The following is a 19,613-nucleotide window of genomic DNA, read 5'->3' on the forward strand; positions in this document are numbered from 1 at the left end:
GGGAGGCCCCATCTCTTTTTCAAAGATACACGGATGAGAAGGGGCAGGGACAGGTTTTGAGCTCAGCTCGGAGGGTCTGGGCCCGAAACCCCCCAAGCTGGCCACTGAAGCTAAAGGTGTCCCCTCTAGGCTCTTCCCCTCTGCCTGTCCCAGGGGAGGACTGAGCGTCTCCATCAGGCGGGCCTGCAGCTGTGAAGGGAGCTGCCGGGTCCCCGTGGAGGCGGAGGTTTTCAGCGACCAATCCCGCATTCCGCGCTTGGCTGGGCTGGGGGCGAGGTGCTCCGGGATTTGCCAGGTCTGCTCTGCGATCCTCTCCAGAATTACAGTGTCATCGTTATTATTGTTTTATCTAATCTGTTCTGGAGAACAACCATTTTGAAATTGGGCAAAAATACAGCCTAATATATTTAAACATATATATTTTTATTTTTATAGGGTTTAAAAATAAACGCATTGATGTACATTTTCCAAGTGCCTGCCTGCTGAATTCCTAATGTAATACAACATGACTCAGAGCTAAATTTAAAGAGAGAAGCACATATGTTTAAAGCAGGCAGCAACTTTCAATCTGAGGAGAAACAGAGTCAAAAGTATTTTTTTTAGCGAGTGAACGGACTGAGTGCAAAGTGAATTATCTGCGCGCCATCTGGGCAGTCGGCTGTTTCTCAATCCTTCGCAACTCTAATTTTAAGCCGTTATTTGGCCTTTAAATAACAATGTCTTTTCTTTCCATTGGAATTTGCACCAGATTCCGCATTTATTGCGCTATCAGCTCCAAAAAGAGACCTATCTTTGAGAGCAAAAAGAGCAAAAGTTATTGAACGTATTACTCTGCAGATTGGCTCTGGGAAAAAAACAGCAGTCTGATATTTTGCAAATGAAGTTTGACATATTCTGGGACGGCATATTGTACTCACCACAAACAGGCTGGTTGTGCCCGGAGGGGAAAGCTTAATTAAGGCCCCCTTAACAGCGTGCAACTGGAGGAAAAAGACTCAGGGCACACTCCTCGTGACCTTCCTGTTCTTCTGTGGGCTTCCCGTTTATGAATGGTCCTGATTTTCACCTAGAAGACAGTACAGTGGATTATCGAATTTTAGCTCCAAGGAGGGCTCTGCTCCAACCTTCCAACCAAAGCCAGACTCCCTTGCATGGAGTTTCAGATAAAATATCCATTTACTTTCTGTCTGAATACCGTTAGTCATGGAACGCGCTGCCTTTCCCATCGTAGGAAGCCCTTGGCAACATGACGGTGAAACCTTCCTCCCCACAGCTTCCTCACAAGTGGTTCTCGTAATCGCCACCCTATGCCGTAGAAGGAGTCTTCCCCATGGTTGCATGAAGGTGAGTTGAAGGTCACCGTCAGGACCCTCCTCCTGCCCTCATCTTCTCCGCCCCAAGCTACGGAAGCCCAGCTCCTCTAAGGAAAGAATGTGACCATTGAGGAGGTTCTCTCCAGTAAAGACGGTGATATTTTGGGAACCTGTCCATAGTGGAGAGGACAAAGATGTCTTGAATCTCGGTGAAGCCTGATGTTTTATCTATTTCATTCGAAACCCAAACACTCTATTCCCTCCAGAAGCTCTGTGTCTGTATCTTCTCTTCAGAGGTGTGGACTGTCCAGAAGACTAGATTCTGATTGGCACAGGGGCTCTCAAAGGGGAAGTCTTGATGACCACACCACCCAGTCAAAAGACCCCTCAGATCTTTCCTGTTCCCTCTCTTTTACCATGAGGAAAAAAAAAAAAACCAAACCAATGAACTTTCCAGAATTAATGAGAGTTGACTCCAACAAAGACTCATGGGAATGCGTTGGCACGTCATCAATGTATGGCCCAAGAGTTCCCTCCACAGTTGATGTTTGCCTCTCCCCTGACTTCTCCTCTCCCTTCCCTCTGCGAGAATGTTCTGCCTGCAGATCTCCCCCCAGCTTCTCCCCTTGTTCACACAGTTCACCCCCCAAAGATCTCATCAGACCGACTTGTCAGAATGGTCGCCGCCCTGTCACTCCGTTCACACGTCCTGCTCTACTTTCCTTCTTAAGTGTTCTCACTCCGTGACATGCTCCAGGGAAAGGCTATGCTTTTTGTTATGTTTCTCTTCCCCAGAATGTAGGCTCTGGGAGGCAGGGACTTTAGCCATGGACCTTGGTGAATCCGTTGGGCATGTTCGATTCTTCAATATTTATTGGATAAATGTTTGAGGCTCGATTGGCGGATATCAATCTCAGAATATCCTGCAGACGGGCTTGAGAGGGACTGGCTTAACTTTAATGCTACCTCCCTCATGAGTTCTTTCTGACTCCCCGAGAAAGTGACTCTCCCTTCCATAAGTTCTCTTCACACCCCAGCCATCATTCAGGTGGCCTTGATCTTACAGCAGTTTGAGGTTTAGCTGACTCGCATTCCTATCTCTGTTGTTAGGAGCAGTTCCCAGAGAGCAATCACTCAGCCAGATGCCAGCAGGTGCTCCGAAAACACAGGTATAAAAAGGAATGACGTCCTCCTCCTCCTCCCTCTGTTCTCTTTAACAGAAAGGCTTTGGAGGTATTTTGGCTTATGATAGCTCTTCATGGTGAAAACCTGTCATATCCAGAACAATTTGGGGTGCTTGTTAGCAGTTTGGGTGAGGCACAGTATATGAATATCTCGAAAAAACTTGTACTGTTTGCTCAATTACATTCACTATAATGTGTGGCACCATTTTGAATTTATTTAAAAAGTCCTCTTACAACTCAACAATGAAAAGACAAATGACCCAACTTAAAAATGAACAAAGAATCGAAGAGACATTCCTCCAAAGAAGATATTCAAATGACCAATAGACATCTTTAGCCATAAGGGAGATGCAAATCCATACCGTGGGGGTCCAGTTCACACTGGCACGGCTATAACCAAAAAAACAGACAGACGATAAAGAACATTGGTGAGGATGTGGACAAAGTATGGTTTTCATACATTGCTGGTGGGGATATGAAACGGTGTAGCCACTGTGGAAAACTTTGGCAATTTTCCAAAGATTTAAAGTTACCGCATGACCCAGCAATTCCACTCCTAGATAAACACCCAAGAAAACTGAAGGCATATGTCCGTCCACACAGTAACTTGTACACATGTATTTATAGCAGCATTATTCACAGTAACCACAAAAGTGAAAGCCACCCAAATGTCCACCAACCGCTGAATGGATGAACAAAATGCCGTACGTTCATTCTCTTTAGCCGTAAAGAGAAATGAAGTACTGACCCATTATCTGTAACATGGGTGAGCCTTGAAAACATTATGCTCAGTGAAAGAAGCCAGATACAGAAGACCACTTATCGTACGATTCCATTTATATGAGATTTGCAGAATAGGCAAATCCATAGAGACCAAGAATCGTTAGCGGTCTCCAGGGACTGAAGGGAGTAGAAAATATTCTGGAATTAGACAGTGGGGGATGGTCGCACCACTTTCTGGATATATTAGAGACAGTTCTTTACAAGGTGAGTATTACGCTATGTGAATTATATCCCAATAAAACTGTTACTTTAAAACAAACAAAAAAAGTCATCACCTTTCAGTAATTGAACACTTACTAAAAGCGATTAGCATACAGCTCTTGCATTTCAATCCATTCTGGAAAACAAAACAAAACAAACTTCATGATGGAAAACATCAAAAATATAACGAAACCTACAAACTCATCACCAGTTTCAACAATTATCTTCTTTAAAAAAATATTTTATTTATGTATTTATTGAGGTGGGGGGGCGAGGGGCAGAGGGAGAGAGAGAGAGAGAGAGAGAGAATCCCAAGTAGACTCTGTGCCTGGTATGGAGCCTGATGTGGGGATCGATCTTATGACCCCAAGACTGTGACCCCCCAGGTCAGACTGAGTCGGACATTCAACTGACCCAGCCACCCAGGTGCCATGACCGCCAGTCTTCTCTCATCCTTTCCCCATCTGTCTCTCTGCCCCCATATAATTTTGAAGCAAAACACACGTATCACATTATTTTACCCATAAATACATACCTCTAAAAAACACACACACAAAGAAATAGAGGTGCCTGGGTGCCTCAGTCTGTTGGGTGTCTGACCCTTGATTTTGACTCAGGTCCTGATCTCAAGGTTGTGAGATCAAACCCCACCCCGGGAGTCTGCTTCTCTTCTTCTCCACCTGTCCCTCCCCCTACTCTCAGGAGCATGCTCTCTCTCTAAAATAAATAAATCTTTTACCCCCCCCCAAAACATATTCACATCTCTCTTATTGTCTTACAAACTTTTGAAGAAACAGTTTGTATAATGTCCTTTTTTATTGTTACCTCCATTCTCCATGGAAACATGGAAACATGAATAGCAATCATTGCTATTTACAGGAGCAGCTACTGTGTGCCTGGCAGCTCGCTGGGGGCTTTCCAGATAATACCCAACACAACTCTTGCGTCCATCATGAGGAGTTGGCTGTTATCACTGTCCATGATCCTTCCCCAGGTCAGGGAGGTTAACAGACTCAGCCAAGGGTCAGGCTGCCTTACCCAACCTCTAGCTCCTACTCATGCCTCTCCCTTGCCTGCCTTTATTTTAGGACTGTGCTCACCAATAGTGTAGCTACTGGCCACACGTGGCTACTGGGCTGAATGGTAGCTAATGTGCCTAGTCCAATTTGAAATGTACTGTAGGATAAGATACATGAAGATTTCCAGAGGTTTAGCAGGCAAAAAAATAATGAAAATCTCAGTAATTTTCATACTGAAATGTCATGGTTCAGATATATCCTATTAAATAAATTATATTATTAAAATTAATTTGACCTGTTTTCTCTTTACCTTTTCCTTCCAGTTGAGGCAAAATACATGTAACAAAATGGATCATCGTGGTCGTTTTTTAGTGCACCAATTCAGGGGCATCAAGTACATCCACAGTGTTGTGCAACCGCCATCCATCTCCAGAACTTTATGATCTCCCAAACTGAAAATCCGTGCCATTAAACACTAACTGCTCATTCCGCTTCCTTCAGCCCCTGGCAACCACCATCTACTCTAGATTTGATGACTCTCGGTATCCCATGTAAGTGGAATTAGATGGTATTTGTCTTTTTTGTGACTGGCGTAGCCTATTTCACTGAGCATAATGCCTTCAGGTTTCACTTACGTTGTAGTACGGGTCCTTTTTTGAGCCCAAATAATATTCTACTGCACAGATTGTCAACACTTGCTTAACCGTTTACCCACTGATGGATATTGGGGTTGCTTCTACCATTTGGCTGTTGTGAACAATGCTACTATGAACATGGGGGTACATATATCTTTTCGAGATCCTGTTTTTGATTCGTTTGAGTGTATACCTGGAGTGGAATTGCTAAACAATGTAGCACTTCTCTTTTTAGATTTCTGAGGCAACACCATCCTGTTTCCCACAGTGGCTGCACCATTTTACCTCCCCACCCTCAGGGTACCAGGGCTCCAGTTTCTCCACATCTCCACCAAAATATATTTTCTTTCCTTTTTCTTAAAATAGTAGCCATTCTGGGGCACCTGGGTGGCTCAGTGAGTGAAGCCTCTGCTTTCAGCTCAGGTCAAGATCTCAGGGTCCTGGGATCGAGTCCGGCATTGGGCTCCTTGCTCAGTGGGGAGCCTGCTTCCCCCCTCCTCCGCCTGCCTCTCTGCCTGCTTGTGATCTGTCAAATTGGGTAAATAAAATCTTTAAAAAAAGAGAGAGAGAGAGAGAGGTGGAATTCAGGTTTCCAGACTCCTTTGCAGTGAGAGGTGGCCATGTGACCCTGTTCTGGCCAATGAGGTGTGGGCAGAAGTCTGCTCCTTCCTTCTTCTTCCTGCCTGAAATGCAGAGCTGGGACCCAGCCACCCTGCAACCCTGAAGTGACAGAAATGAGTCTGGAACTAAGGGCACTCGAGCAGACTGACAAAGAGCTGTGGGTCCCTGATGACCCATTGCAGCAGCCCTGTATTATGTACCCCTGACCACTTCTCATGTGAAAGCCGTCCGCCCTCTCTCTTTAAACTACCTTTATGTCATATGCTATTGTTAGTTTCAGCCAAACGCTTCTCTGGTGGGATCCCTCGGAAGGGGACAGGTGGGATTTGAACACACGTGTCTGTCTGTCCTTCAAAGTCTGGGCTCTTTCCACTTCTACCCCCCACCGCCTTCCAAGAATGGACTGGTGTTAACAAAGAAGGTGGGAGCCGGTGAGGCTGCCCTGCACACCTGCTATCCCCGAACAGGCAAAGTGATTTGCAACCACATGGGGGACAGACATCACCTGCAGGGAATGTGTTCACTTTACACACAAAGATTTACAGTTAGAGTGTCTACAGCTGTACAGTTTCACGTGGAAAAACCGGGTGGTCAACGATAAGGAACTCAAGAAATTACATAAAGCCATTGAATGGAATCTTTGGGAGACTTTAACATGTTTTACAGGACTATTAGATGAGAGGAAAATGTATTTCGGCTATACTATGACCAATAGAGGTCATGATACAGTAGAGTTCCAGTTTTATAAAATAATGCATATGTGAGAATAACCAAAACGTTGAGGTGGAATTGTGCATAACCTTATTTTCCTATGTAGGTTTTCTCTATAGTTTCCAACATTTCAGAGTACGTGTTTGTCATTAGGTAAAATAAAGCAACACATGAAAAAGAATCAGACTCCAGTGCCAAGGGGAATGGATCGTCTCTTTGTCAGGAATCTGAGGTGCCTTCTTTTGTTGTCTGTCCTGAGGCTTAGAGGAGGGGGTGTGGAGCTGGAGGGGAGTGCTGGGAAGAGGAGGGGGTGCTAATGAGAGCTCCTGAGACAGGGATCTTGTGTTGCCCTGGCTGCCCATCTGTCTGGGCTTCCCCTTGGGAACCTGAAAGCCTGGCATCTGCCCCCTGCTCCCACATTCTGTGTGAGGGTTACACGCTTAGTAGCTTCTGATGCTAGCGGCCCATTGTCAGTCTTGATTAAAACACACAATCCACATAATGCAGTAATAGAATTAGAAGGCAATCCCTCCCTCAAATGGGCTGCGGTAGAGGCTCAACAAACAACCTGCGTTTTGTTCCACTTTGATTTGGCCTAATGTGTTGGTAAGAGGGTCCATCCCTGAGATGCTTTGTGCTTAATTACGTATGAACATGGGAGGAAGCGGAGGTCCCTAACAACATGCTTGGTGGTTGATTAAGTGAGCGTCCAAATGGGCAATCAATAATTTACTAAAATATTTAAAATACCTCCTGGCTTCCCGTGATGGGAAGAATATGGCTCGTGTGTGGTCCATTGTTGACTTCTCTGCAGGTGGAGATAGTCCCTGTCTTTCTGGTGTCTCTGCCTCTAAGCCTGGACACTTCTGCCCACTTTCTTAATGGCTAGAGGGTGTACTTTCGCAAACACAGATCTAATCACAGCACAGCCCACTTCAAACTGTCCATTGTGCTCCCTTACCTCTATCCCCCACCACACCTGGTTAGCCCCCCGTCTCCTTGGAAGGCTTGACCCAGACCTCCCCTGTGCAGAAGGATGGCGTAACCACCTTCTCTAAGAACTTCAAAATTCTGTGTGCAGGTCTCTTATCTTGCAGCTGAATCTCACTGCGTTTCACGTTCCATTTGTGTCTGTCTCCCTGGCGAGGCTGTGAGCGAGCGCCCTGAGAACAGGAACGAGTTCCACAGGGATCCTTATTTAATCCTTTTATTCAGTGAGTGTCCCTGGGTAATGAATGAGTTGGAGTGCAGGAATTCTGGTGCAGTGTTGTGATCAGAATTAACAATGAGTGAGCCTTTCCCTTTCCTCCTTCTTGAATTACTAACAAGTTCCTCCTAATCTTCCCCTCCTGGATTGTTAGTTCTGGAGGTGATCCTACTTCCTTGTTCTCTAGATGCGAGATCTGGGGTTCAGAAGGGTTAACTCATTTGTCGGGGGGACACCAGTCTAGGCTGATTTCCTGCTCTCCAGGATCCTCTGTCTTTGGGATCATTTGATCACTGTTCTCATCGTTCTAAAACCACGAGAGGCAAGATAAGAGGAAAACAGGAGTCGGGGGCGGGGTGGGGTGGGTTCAGAAGAGACCAACGGAAGTTTCTCAACCATACTTGCATTAGATTAATTTTAATGAACTTGACTCTAAACAATTTAAAACTCAGGGATGCAGTGAGCCTTCAGGTGAAGGTGAAGGAACACGTAATCCACTTCAAATATTTGCAGTGACATTTGTCAGGGCTAGACTGCGCCTGGTTTTACCACCAGCTCCCCAGCTGTTTAACAAAATGTCGAGCACATCCAATATCTATATTTGTTGAATGACTAACTCGCATGCCTACTATGTCCCCAGAACTGTATGCTGCCTCAATTTAATCCTTGGAGCAACCCCCAAGGTCTTAAGCATGATGCCACACTGATTACGACAGGTGGCTTAGTTACGTCTGGCTTATCCAAGGCAGATCTGGGTTTAAATCTATCTGGTGACATTCTGCCCGGCCATCCAATGCAGTGTTCTGCATCTAGTAAATCCTTAATAATTATTAATTGATGAGGGTGCTTTCTTGGTCTGAATGCTTAAACCACATGCTCTCTGAATATGATGGGAGTTGCAGCATATTTTAATTAAATACTGACAACTTTAATTCGGATTGCTCATTCTAATACTCTTGAGCTGATAGCACCAAGCTAATGGCTTGTTCATTTTGGAAGATATTAGCAGCAGGGTGCTGCCTTTTACCCAAACATAAGATCACAATAATTAAAATCTGATATTGCTCGAAATGAACTCCTTTTAAACTAATTTATATCCCACAAACACACGCAGATGCAAGCATATATGTGCCAACATTCTCAAGGATTTACAGCACCTTAGAGAAACTCTGTCCATTCCCTTCCAAAATGAAGTTTTCTGTTGCTGTGATGAAAGACTCCTTACTAGGTTCAGGGGGGAAATGTGCATTTACACAGATCAATTTCTGAGTTTCCCAGAAGAGGGGAACCAGAGAAAAATCCTGAAAACTAATGACTGTGGGAGCAGAGCACGTTGGTACTTTATAGCTCCAATCAGTATCTAAACCACTGAATCAGAGAGTAAGACAAAGGACAATCTTATTGCGTGGGGGGTGGAGAGGGAGAGGGTGGGCGGGGGAGATGGGCTGAGCAGGAGGGAGAGATATCTGAGTATACAAAGAGATGAAGTAATTTGGAGGGAAGATCCAAGAAGCCGACATAATATATCGTGTTAATTCTTTGCTTCCAAAAACTTACACTTGAGCATCTATTGGGCCCCAGGCCCTGGAGAATTGCTGGCTACAAGCTAGCTGTGGGCCATCCCCCCCATGGTGTTTGCCTTAGAACATGATTCTAACCAGAGGTCTATTTTGGACTTTAGGGAGGCTATGAACCCTTGGAAATTGTATGCAAAACCTTGGGTTTTTAAGTACATATTGGTGCGGGCAGAGGCAGACTGGCACATTTTTTTCTTGGGGACAAAGTATGCAGCCAGGGTCACATTCTCTAAGCCATCAGGGATTCCCAATAAGGTACATAACCACAATAATAGAGTTTGCCTTCTCTAATCTCCCCCTCGAAGGGATGAACAAACTACAAGGGAAGCCAAAATCAAGAGAAGCCAACAGACACTGATATTTCCCTTCCTTTACGAAGCTAAAAGAGGATTTTCTCCAAAAATCTTAAAAAAACAAAAGCCATAACCTTGTACTCCAAAGGAGATTAAAAAAAAAAAAAAAGGCCACCAAGAAATAGTGAATTATAGGACACAGGTAAAGGACAAACTCCAGCAGCATGGTCATGTCACTAGAGATATTTGACCCAATAGACACAATGTATATTCTTGCCTGATTCTGCGCAGAGTCCTCAAGAGGAGATAGAAACCTGGCTCATGGGCCCACGGGAGGCTCTCCTAGCACATTCTCCTGAAGCTACAACATTCCAGAGTATTTATTACTTGTCAGGCATTATTTCAAAAGCTTTGCCTTCAAGGTGTTATTGAGCCTCACAGCTATTTAATAAAGATGGGTATGATTCCTCGTTCTATTTCACAGATGAGAAAACCGAAGATCAGGGAGTTCTGGGACTTGGGAAGAGTTCCACAGCTGGAAGTTTCTCCTATCTCTTACCCCTCCTTAGGAAAAGCTGCCAATGGCAATGCTTGAAGATGGTGTAGATGTCAGGAAATGAAAGCTATGATGTAAGCACAAGACAATGAACCGCCCCCACCCCCAACTTTTAATTTTCTCCCGGGACTATTCGTTCATCTAAATAGTGTCTAAACACTCATGGAGAGCAACGTCAGGGTCCAGTTTTGGAGCAGAGTTTATCTTTCCTGCTCCACAACTAGAGAATTTGAATTGAGGTGGTGTGGGGGGGGGCAGGGAGGAGTGAGCTTGGAGAAGGAAGAGTGGGGATGTACTAAGGAAGTGGGTTTGAGGTGAACTCCACAATTTCACATTGCTGGTCAGCACAGCCTGGCAGAATTGAAAATTTCTCTTACCACTTAGACCATGTTTACACTTTCCATGCCCTTTATTGACCTCTGTTTACAACAACTAATCTTGACGTCATTTCAGACTGATAGTTGCAAGAATAGTACAAACTGTTCCTGTATACCCTTCCCCAGATTCCATAACTGTTAATATCTTACCACATTGGCTCTGTACTTCTCTCTATAAATAAATATCTTCATACTATTTACTTTTTCATAGAGATGCTCTTTCATAAATTATGCTGTTTTATGCCTTCAAGGTATCTTCCCCCAACCAAGGATGACCTCTCTCATAACCACAGTTGAGTGATCGAAATCATGAAATAATCAGCAACACATTAAAATACTATGAACTAACCCACAGACCTTATTCAGATCTCACCAATGGTCTCCGTGATGTCAGCAAAGAGAGTCCCAGGTCACATGCTTCTTTGTCTTCCAGACACAGATGTTTTGTGGAAAAGTATGGGTCGGTCGTTTTGTCAAATGTCTTCGAGTTTATCTTACATCTTGATCAGATTCTGGTTTTGCATTTTTGGCAGGAATATCACAGAATTCATGTTGCACTTTTCTCTGTGCATTGTCTCGGGAGACTGTTTGTCCTACTGCAGTAAGGTCAACCTTGGTCTCTTGCTGGGGTGGTGTATGCCAGGTTGCTCCACTGTGAAGTCAACAGGATCCCCTCTTTAACATTACTGAATTTAAAAAAACAGGAATTATGGTAAAATACACACAACATAAAATTTACCATTTAACCATGTTTAAGTGACTCGTCCTGTAGCATTGAGGGCTTTCACGTTGCTATTCAACCATCACCACCATCTGCAGAAATTTTCCATCTTATTGAACTGAAACTCTCTGCTGATTGAACACTAACTCCTCATTCTCCCCTTCCCCCGGCCCCTGGCACCCACCATTCTACTCTCTGTCTCTAGGGTTTGCCTACCTAGGTATCTCATCAGTGGAATCATACAATGTTTGTCTTTATCTGACTGTCTATTTCACTCAGCATCATGTCCTCAAGGTTCACCACGTTGTAACGGGTGTCAGAATTTCCTTCCGTTTGAATGCTGTATACACCACCCGTTGTTTATGAATTTATCCCATGAGGGACATGAGCTGCTTCAGCCTTTTGGCTATTGTGAATAATGCTGCCATAAACGAGGGAACAAGTACCTGTTTCAGCCCCTGCTTTCTTTTCTTTTGAGTATATAACCAGAAGTGGAGTTGCTGGGTCATTATTTTACTCTTCTTAATTAATGAGCGTCTTGTGGGATGATACTTGGAGACTCTGCAAATATCCAGTGACTTCTCACACTTCCACCCACCGGCTTCAGCATTCCTTGACTTCTACCCGAATCAATTATTCTTCTAATGGTTGCCAAACGGTAATTTTCATTCTATCATTTCTTCTACTTCTATCAGCTGGCATTCTGCCGTAGGGAAGAAATCTCCCTTGCCCCTCATTTATCTAGCAGTATGGACTCATTTTATCCAATGGGTCTTAATCCATTGCTCCATGGCCACTTCTCTGCTCTGAGCAATTCTTTTACCTAGTATTTCCAAGAACTCAAAGTTGGGGAAACGCGGGAACTTTCTGCAGTTCCTTCTCACCATGAAGAAAACAGAGAATGCAGCCTGAATTCCCCAAATCTTAGCGATCGCTTTCCCGCCTGCTCCTTTGCTTACTGGAGTGGAAACCCTCTTTTGGGCTGCGACTGCACTGAACCCCCCCCCCCCCCCCCCAGCCCTGGGCAACCCGTCCCCGCGAGAACTACATTTCCCAGAGGCCTTCGGGGGCCTGCGTCATCAGCGAGCGCGGCCTTTAGTGAGCGAGGCCGACTTTGGAGAGCCCGCGGTGGCGGCGGCAGCATGGCGGACTTGCTAAGTGTCGGAGTGAACCTGGAGGCCTTTGCTCAGGCCATCAGTGCCATCCAGGCGCTGCGCTCCAGCGTGAGCAGGGTGTTCGACTGCCTGAAGGATGGCATGCGGAACAAGGAGACGCTGGAGGGCCGCGAGAAGGCCTTCATTGCGCACTTCCAGGACAACTTGCATTCGGTCAACCGGGACCTCAAGTAGGTACCGGCTGAAGGGGCCGGCGTCGGGGACCCTGCGGGCGCCCACCCTGCCCCGACCCCGCGCGAGTCTTCCCAGCCAGGGGCCGCTCTCAGGTCCCAGCTCGCTTGCTCTCTGCCCCTCCCTTCCAAGCCCCACGCCTGTTCCCCGGGGACACCTCGTCTCCCACCCCCGCTTTCCCGTCTCCCTTCTCTCGGCCTCCTCGTCCTGGCTGCCTCCCGCCGCGCCGCACCTGCCGTGGGGTCGTTCTGCTCCTGGCGAGGACACGCGCTCTTCCCGTGCACTTCCACTTCTCGCCTCCGCCTGGCAGGTTTCTCACCTGTAGGCCTTCTGCGCCCCGGCGTGTCTGATCCAGTAGTACCAAACAGGACCGGCCCAGCGCTGCCCCAAACCCGAGTGCACCTGGTCCCTGCAGCACCCGTTCCTCGCCTCTGAACCTGGAACTCCTCAGTGTCACACTACTCCAGACCTAAACTTGATAAAACAGGACTTGCGCTTTCCCTCTCCCCTGCCCCCTCCGGAACCGATCAGCATTCCACTCCCACCCGCTCCTGTTCTGTGTCCTCCTCTAGAGAGACCCTCATCTCAGGTTTGATCGCTTAGGTTTAGCCCCCTCGCCCCCAGTATTAATTGGCGGCCCTTTAGGGTTAAGGAGTGTATATTTCTCTCTCGTTCTTACAAGTCACCTTCTTTACTTCTACTTTCTAAGTGGTCCGGAACAAATAAGTGCCAGGGTGTTTGTGAGAGGCCCATCAGGTTGTAGGAACTCTTTAGCTGGTTAGGTTCCAAACTTGTCTTCCCTTCCTTAACAGAGTCAGCCCTTCTCAGGGAGGTTGGAGTTCCAGGATTTTTGCCTTTTACTTCTCAGAACTGACCTTAGCAGGGAAAGGCATTTGCTAAGATAGTCATCCTGTAATTTCTGGAATGGATGGATTTTTTTTTTCTCCCCCCAACTTGGTCTCCTTAGTAACCAGATGGAAGGCGGAGGTAGCATGGAGGAGGTGGTGACCAAATGATGGGTGCTGCCTCTTTGGATTTTTTTTCCCCCTAAGTAGTTGCTATTCTTTTTTGGTGGAAAGCCAGGAAATCACACACCCCTCAACTCCCACATTCACTTGCTGTTCTCTGGCGCAGTGCCAGTTAATACTTTTCCCTGCTTGAGGGGATGCAGTGGCTCTTCTCTGCTCTCTTCCGTTTCCTCCCTTGGGTAATGTTCAGGATCTCACAACCGTCCACCGTTCTAGAAAGTTCATAGTACCCTGTCGCCTTTTTAAATCTTCGTGCAGTAATGCCAAGAAGAAGGTGGCTGAAGATTCCAAAATGAGTGTGGTATGAGAAGCTGTTCCTAGAGAGCCTTTTGTTGACAGTTTGAGACTGGCCTCACAGAACATGCTCCCGGAATGTGCTTTTCTGTTGGCTCCCTTTCCCCAGCTTCTCTAGAGTTTTCCTGCTAGACTGAAGTATGTTTGTTTGACACAGCCCCCTCCGTGGTGTCTTCCCATTCCGTTTGTTTATTTTATCTCTTCTTTGTTTTGTTAAGTTTTACCATCTGTGAAGTACCATGTACCAGTCTATCCCCATGTGAATGATAAATAATCATCATCTCTTCAGGTACTTGCTGTTCTGCCAAATGTAATGATCTGTATGTGGGTTTGGAAACTCTTCGTGAGAAGCGATGTTACAGCACATTTCAAAATTCCAGAAAGTCGCCCTCCCCACCCTGAGAATAATTTGGGTTGTTACATCCTGACTTTAGGAGTCTTCCTGGTTCCAGTGCTCTTAACTTTTTTCCTCCTTTAGAACGGCACCAGAGAGCTCGGTTTTAAAATAAGATAAGCTCCTACTTAAGGGTTTTCTTGATTGTCGGAGATCTTAACCTTTTACAGTGTTTCTTAAGAGACTTCTGATGGACGTTTTGAAGCACAACCTTTGTTCTGGTTGGCTACACCCTGGAGTTTCATTGGACTCAGGTTTATTGCTTTACCTGTTTATTTTTCAGTGAGCTGGAACGTCTGAGCAATCTGGTAGGCAAGCCATCTGAGAACCATCCTCTCCATAACAGTGGGCTGTTGAGCCTGGATCCTGTGCAGGACAAAACTCCTCTCTATAGTCAACTGCTGCAAGCGTATAAATGGTCAAACAAGGTAAGGGAGACATGTCAGAAATGGAGCGGTTACAGAAAAAGCCAAGTTTTCTTAACATTTCATAAATGCAGAAGGGGAGGGCGTAAGTTTTTGTTACTTTTTGTCGTTGTTCTTGATTCAAAATTCAGATTTTGTTCTCCATGCGATTACAGAGCTGGACGTTGTATAATTTCTTTCTGAGCTCTTCTGTAGTCCTTTGAAGTCTTTGGGGATTAGTCATGATGCTCAGGTAATTAATTTGTTTAAAAAGTCCAAATCAGGTGTGGTTAGGACTCTATACCTGGAGATTGGGTACAGGGAGCAGCTTTTAGGAACCCCTTGAATTCCTGTGTAAAACGTTGTGGTATGTGCATTTTGTTTTTCCTGGGGAGGCCTTCCTAGCTTTCGTCAGATTCAGAGGAGTCCGTAACCCCTAGAAGGTTAAGGACTGGTGGTCCGAATGTTCAGCCACTCACACTGTCTGTGTTGCTCGTGCTGTCTTCCCCTGTCCTCCCTGGAAGATGTGAGAGTGCCGTTTGTTCGGTTGCTCTCCGCTCTCTAACTACATCTGGGGGAGACTGTTCTAAGCTGCTCCGTGAAATCTGCTATTCATGGTTTCCTTCAGCAAGCAGCCCTGTGGCGTAGACCCTGGGACAGCTGTAATAGGAAAACTCAGCTCTAATCTAAAAATAGCCCTTAACAGTTAGGCTCATAAGCCTGGAAACAGCTAGTTTGTTTACTCACAAGCTCCTTTTGTTTGGGTGCTGCGAGTTGTGTATTTTTTTTCCTGCTGATAAAGAGCTAGAATATATATGTTTGGAATGACTTGGGAAACTTCTTTCATTAGGCTGTGCTACTTCTCTGCAGACCATTGTTCTCGCAGTTACTGGTTCTGAGTTGCCGTGGCCCTCCCGTCATCCGTTGTCTTTTCCCTCTTTTCTGTGGTCCTCCTGCCCCCCCCTGACCCCCCCGGTTTTGGATGAGAGATGAGCATTGAGAGTTTTTCTGGTGTGCAGATTTTTATCTTTAAGTTTCTCGGTGATATTTAGTATATTTTGGTTTGAAGTGGGACCCTGGCAGCTAAGTCTGAGAGGCAGGGAGAGGTGATTGAACCTCTGATACAGACACTCAGCTGTAAGGGTTGTCCCTCAAACTCTGGGCTTCCTTTGGCAGAAAACCCAGTTTGGTCTTCAGCATCAGGGTGCCCAGTTGGTACGGGGATCTGTCGCTCTCCTGTCCCTGTAGGTCTGCTTTTCTGGGTCGGCCTGATGTCTGTAAGTGGTGGGAAAGGGCCCGGCAGTTGGGAATTTCATCGCTCTCATACCACGTGATCTCCTGGTGTCGTGCCAGACCCTGAAAAAGGATTTTAGGCCTGCTTGGTAGGTGGCCCCTATCTAAGTAAACAGTTCATGGAATCCAGCACAGGGATCCTCTAATTGGGTGATGCAGATCACCTGAGGCACAGGAAGTGAGGCTCCTGGGATTTGGAGAGGCAATTTCCTAAAGGCAGGGATGCAGGGCAGATAAAAATTATGTCTTTGCCACAGAGATTCTTCCAGCCCTACGCAGATAGCACTGCTCTGTCAGGCTGTCCTGTTGGAGCCTCCTTGTTTTCCCAGGGACGCTGTCGGTCGTCCTTAGCTGAGTTTACCTAGGGATTGGGTGGGATCTGATCATTAGGTACATGGTGTGACTTCCTTCTGGTTGGACTCCTGGTAGAAAGTCTTGCTTTTTGGTGTTTGGACACAGAAACTGTGTTGGTGTATCACATGGGTAGTGCTGTTTTTGGAACAGCCTAGAGCTACGGAGACTTTTCAGTGGAGGGAAGACTTAGGCCAACTGAGAAACCATGAGTGACCCGGGACTCCTAGTGGAAGTGACTGGTGTCAAGTTGAATGAAGGTAGTTTACTTGTACCGAATTTAATAGTTAGTATATTAAAATCCAGTTTCCTACTCTTGACTCTTAACGCTTGTTCTGAGGTGAAAAAGAGGTTGTATTAAGGAAAAGAAATACTGTGTTTTGTGGAACTTCTTGTCCTGGAGATGCTACAGATTAAGTAGTTTGTAAGTCCTGTAAGAGCAGTGTGAGAGCTCTGGGCTTGGGGGGGTGGGTGGTTAAGTCACGTCCCTGGCCTCGGAGCTCCTCGTGCACAGTAGCTGCCTGTTCATCAGCTCCCTAGTGGCCCAGCAGAGGGGGTTTTGGGGGCTTGCTTGTACCACCGATCAGTAGAAACAAAGAGAATGATTAAGGGATGTTTAGTTTAGGCCTTCTTTTATAGCTGAGCAGACTGAGGCCCGGTGAACTGACCTGCCCATGGCTTCACAGTTAGTCTAGAATTTGCATTTCCTGACTTAGCTCAGTGTTCTCTCCTCTAAACTTGATGCTTTAATCCATTTTGGCTTAAGGTTTTTGACTATAGAAGACATTTTTTTTCCCTTCCACATTCATCCTGGAAGCAATTCCTGCGTGATCTTTTATTCATGAATCTGTATGCATTTTGCTAATTTGTAATGGTTTATTGAAAGATGGAGTGACAGGTGTGTGGTACGTGGGCCCAGGGCAGACATCACTAATCACTTTCCGCATACCTTCCTGCTGAGGTCATGGAGGGGCTCGCAGCTCTGTTCTGGGGCTAGGAGGCCCCTGCCAATTATTCAAAGATGGGCTGCAGGGAAAACACGTTTTTTATTTCCATTATGATAGATAATGTCCTGTTTGACTACGACTTATTTATACCCTGCCTTACTCTAGAAAGGATTTAAGGTCGATTGCAAGAATACATAAAAACCTTGAAAGGAAAGAGGGAAACAATGGTGAGGGAAACAATGTACACTTCTTTAATAAACTCAAGAAGTAGCCCCAAGAAATAAGCCAGTATTCTCATTTCCAGCGGGGAATATGGAAGCAGCAAGCAATTAGATGTGTTTATTTTGCCTCTCTTACAAATGAAAAGAGCTTTTTAATTGCTAAAGCTTTCATCATTCATCATTTTACCCTCAAAGAGTTTAAACCAGTAAGTGCATTAATATGTTAAGTGAAGTTTGGGGTAACTTGCCAATGTCAGCTTTACGCACTGTTGGCTAAGAATTGAAGGAAGTGTGGGAAAGGCTTTGATACCACCCATTATGGGATGAACTTTCTGTTTTATGTGCTATTGGCCATAGAAAAGTCTCGTTCATGCTTAATGACTAATTATTTTCTTTAGGGGATTTTGTAATTTTTGTAAAGTCAGTCAGAATATTAATTACATGGTAGTTGGCATAATTGTTAGGTTAACACATTTAAAAATTAATCTAATGTAATGAAATGATGGCAAATTGCTGTGAGCAGCACTTTCTTAACGCTGATTTGGGGGAAGAATTTAGCTTTTGACTATTACGCACCTATAGATAATTGTTCCGTAGAGGGATGACAAGCTCTCTCGACGAGGGCAGAAATAATTGGTATCACCGCTGTCCTTTGCTGTGGGACAGTCCGTGCGGACCTTCTTTGGCTTCTTGTGTTCTGGAACGCCATGGGCTAGGCTGAATTTTTTTCCAAAGATCCCCTGCCGAAGGTTTTCAGCGTCCTGTCGCAGGCTCTTATCTCTGACTTTGACTTTTATTTCTGACTTTTTCCACTTCTTTGTGGCAGAGGCTGCTGGTGCATTCTCCCGAAGAGCCGGCTGAGACTACAGCCTTGCCCAGTGACCTCTGAAGCAGAGAAGACCCTGAAGTGTCCCTTTCTTGGGGGGCTGGGAATTGGGCCCAGAGGAGGGTGCCCCTGCCGCCTCTGATTTTTTTTTTTACAGGCTTCATTTTTCAGTTTTATTAGAGAAAGAGCTGCTTTCTGCCCGAGAACATTCAGTTGGCAAGTGTGAAGGCATTTCCTCCAGTACACCTCCCCAACTGTTCTTCCCAGACTTCAGTTAGGTGGCCTTAAGTTACTGTGACCGTCATCTCGCTCAGACCCGTCCTCGAAGGTGCCTCTTGTGTTCCTGCGTCTTGGAGCTAACAGGGGTGGGGAAGTTTGAAATGGAGCCTTTTCCTTTAGGGACCCTGTCCTCTCTTATGTCCCTGAGGAGTCGTGCTATGTCTGTCTTGTTCCCTGCTGGGAGTCCCCAGCACCTAGCAAGGCGCCTGGTCCACAGTAGGCATTCGGTTAAAATCAATGAATGAATGAAAGAATAAATGGAAGCTTTTTCTGTTGAATTTTTAATTTACAACCCCTTTTGTGGTTTGCTTGCTTGTGTTTTTAGTGAAGTATGATAAGGGCATTTCCATTTTCGGCCATTACTGAGAAACCCAGTTGGCTCTTTGGAGATGAGAGACAGTTCGGAGATCCTGCAGTGGAGGCCAGGGCTGGATTCCAGAAGGGTAATTTGGAAGGACGGGGTGAGGTCGGTTGGTGAACTGATGATAAGCTTCTTGAGGGCTGAGGTTAGCAGTTTTATCTACGACGCTTGTCACCCATGTGCCCTTTCTAAGAGAGCTGGGTTGACAGCCAGCGCTTAGGAGGGGATAGGACTTGATAGAAGCCTTCTGGAGTCGACTGAGTCAGGCTAATTTGAGCTACAGCACCTGCTGTCAGGTGCTGTGTGGCAGCTGTCGTTTTGGCAGCACAGAGAAAGCTGGGAAGAGGAGCGTCAACCCCACCAGCCTCGCAGGGTTAGCCCTCTCCGCATTGTCAGTCCCCGGTTTCTGCTCCTCGCGTTTTCCTTCCCACCAGACCCACGCCTGCCCTGCTCTCTCGGATGCACATTTGGGGGCTACAGATTCATTAAGCAAGTCGTAAGGAGAGACAATCACTTAAATGCCCCCCAGACCTTCATCATCACGAGCTAGGACCAGACGTGGTTTGGGATGGTCCTTATTTTGTGCAGGGGCGTCCTTCCCAGGGCCGCTGTTTTACCATATCTCACCTTCACAGCCCCTGCTCGTTCAGAATGGGCTTCCACAGCGAGCT

The 19,613-nt window shown here is 46.0% G+C and overlaps 1 protein-coding gene and 1 long non-coding RNA gene across 7 annotated transcripts in view; one reads left to right on the forward strand and one right to left on the reverse strand.

Annotated features, from left to right (window-relative positions):
* Positions 1 to 455: 455 nt before the first annotated feature.
* On the reverse strand, positions 456 to 13,253 carry LOC116569898. Of its 2 annotated transcripts, none has more exons than XR_004277241.1 (4): positions 12,864 to 13,253; positions 10,835 to 11,163; positions 918 to 1,066; positions 456 to 786 (listed from the first exon to the last, which is right to left on the reverse strand). It is a non-coding gene; the product is annotated as an uncharacterized LOC116569898 (long non-coding RNA). The 2 variants fall into 2 exon arrangements; XR_004277240.1 differs by having other exon boundaries at positions 456 to 790.
* The window catches only part of MED27 (mediator complex subunit 27), a 193,566-nt gene continuing 186,247 nt past the window's right edge, over positions 12,295 to 19,613 (forward strand). For all 5 annotated transcript variants that reach the window (XM_032306334.1, XM_032306335.1, XM_032306338.1 and 2 more), the window contains exons 1-2: positions 12,295 to 12,543; positions 14,544 to 14,688. In XM_032306334.1, coding sequence (XP_032162225.1) covers positions 12,341 to 12,543; positions 14,544 to 14,688 — 348 coding nt within the window. In that variant the 5' untranslated portion in view covers positions 12,295 to 12,340. The remainder of the gene's footprint in view (positions 12,544 to 14,543; positions 14,689 to 19,613) is intronic.

Source organism: Mustela erminea, chromosome 12 (genome assembly GCF_009829155.1).
Source record: "Mustela erminea isolate mMusErm1 chromosome 12, mMusErm1.Pri, whole genome shotgun sequence".
In the NCBI taxonomy this organism is placed as follows: domain Eukaryota; kingdom Metazoa; phylum Chordata; class Mammalia; order Carnivora; family Mustelidae; genus Mustela; species Mustela erminea.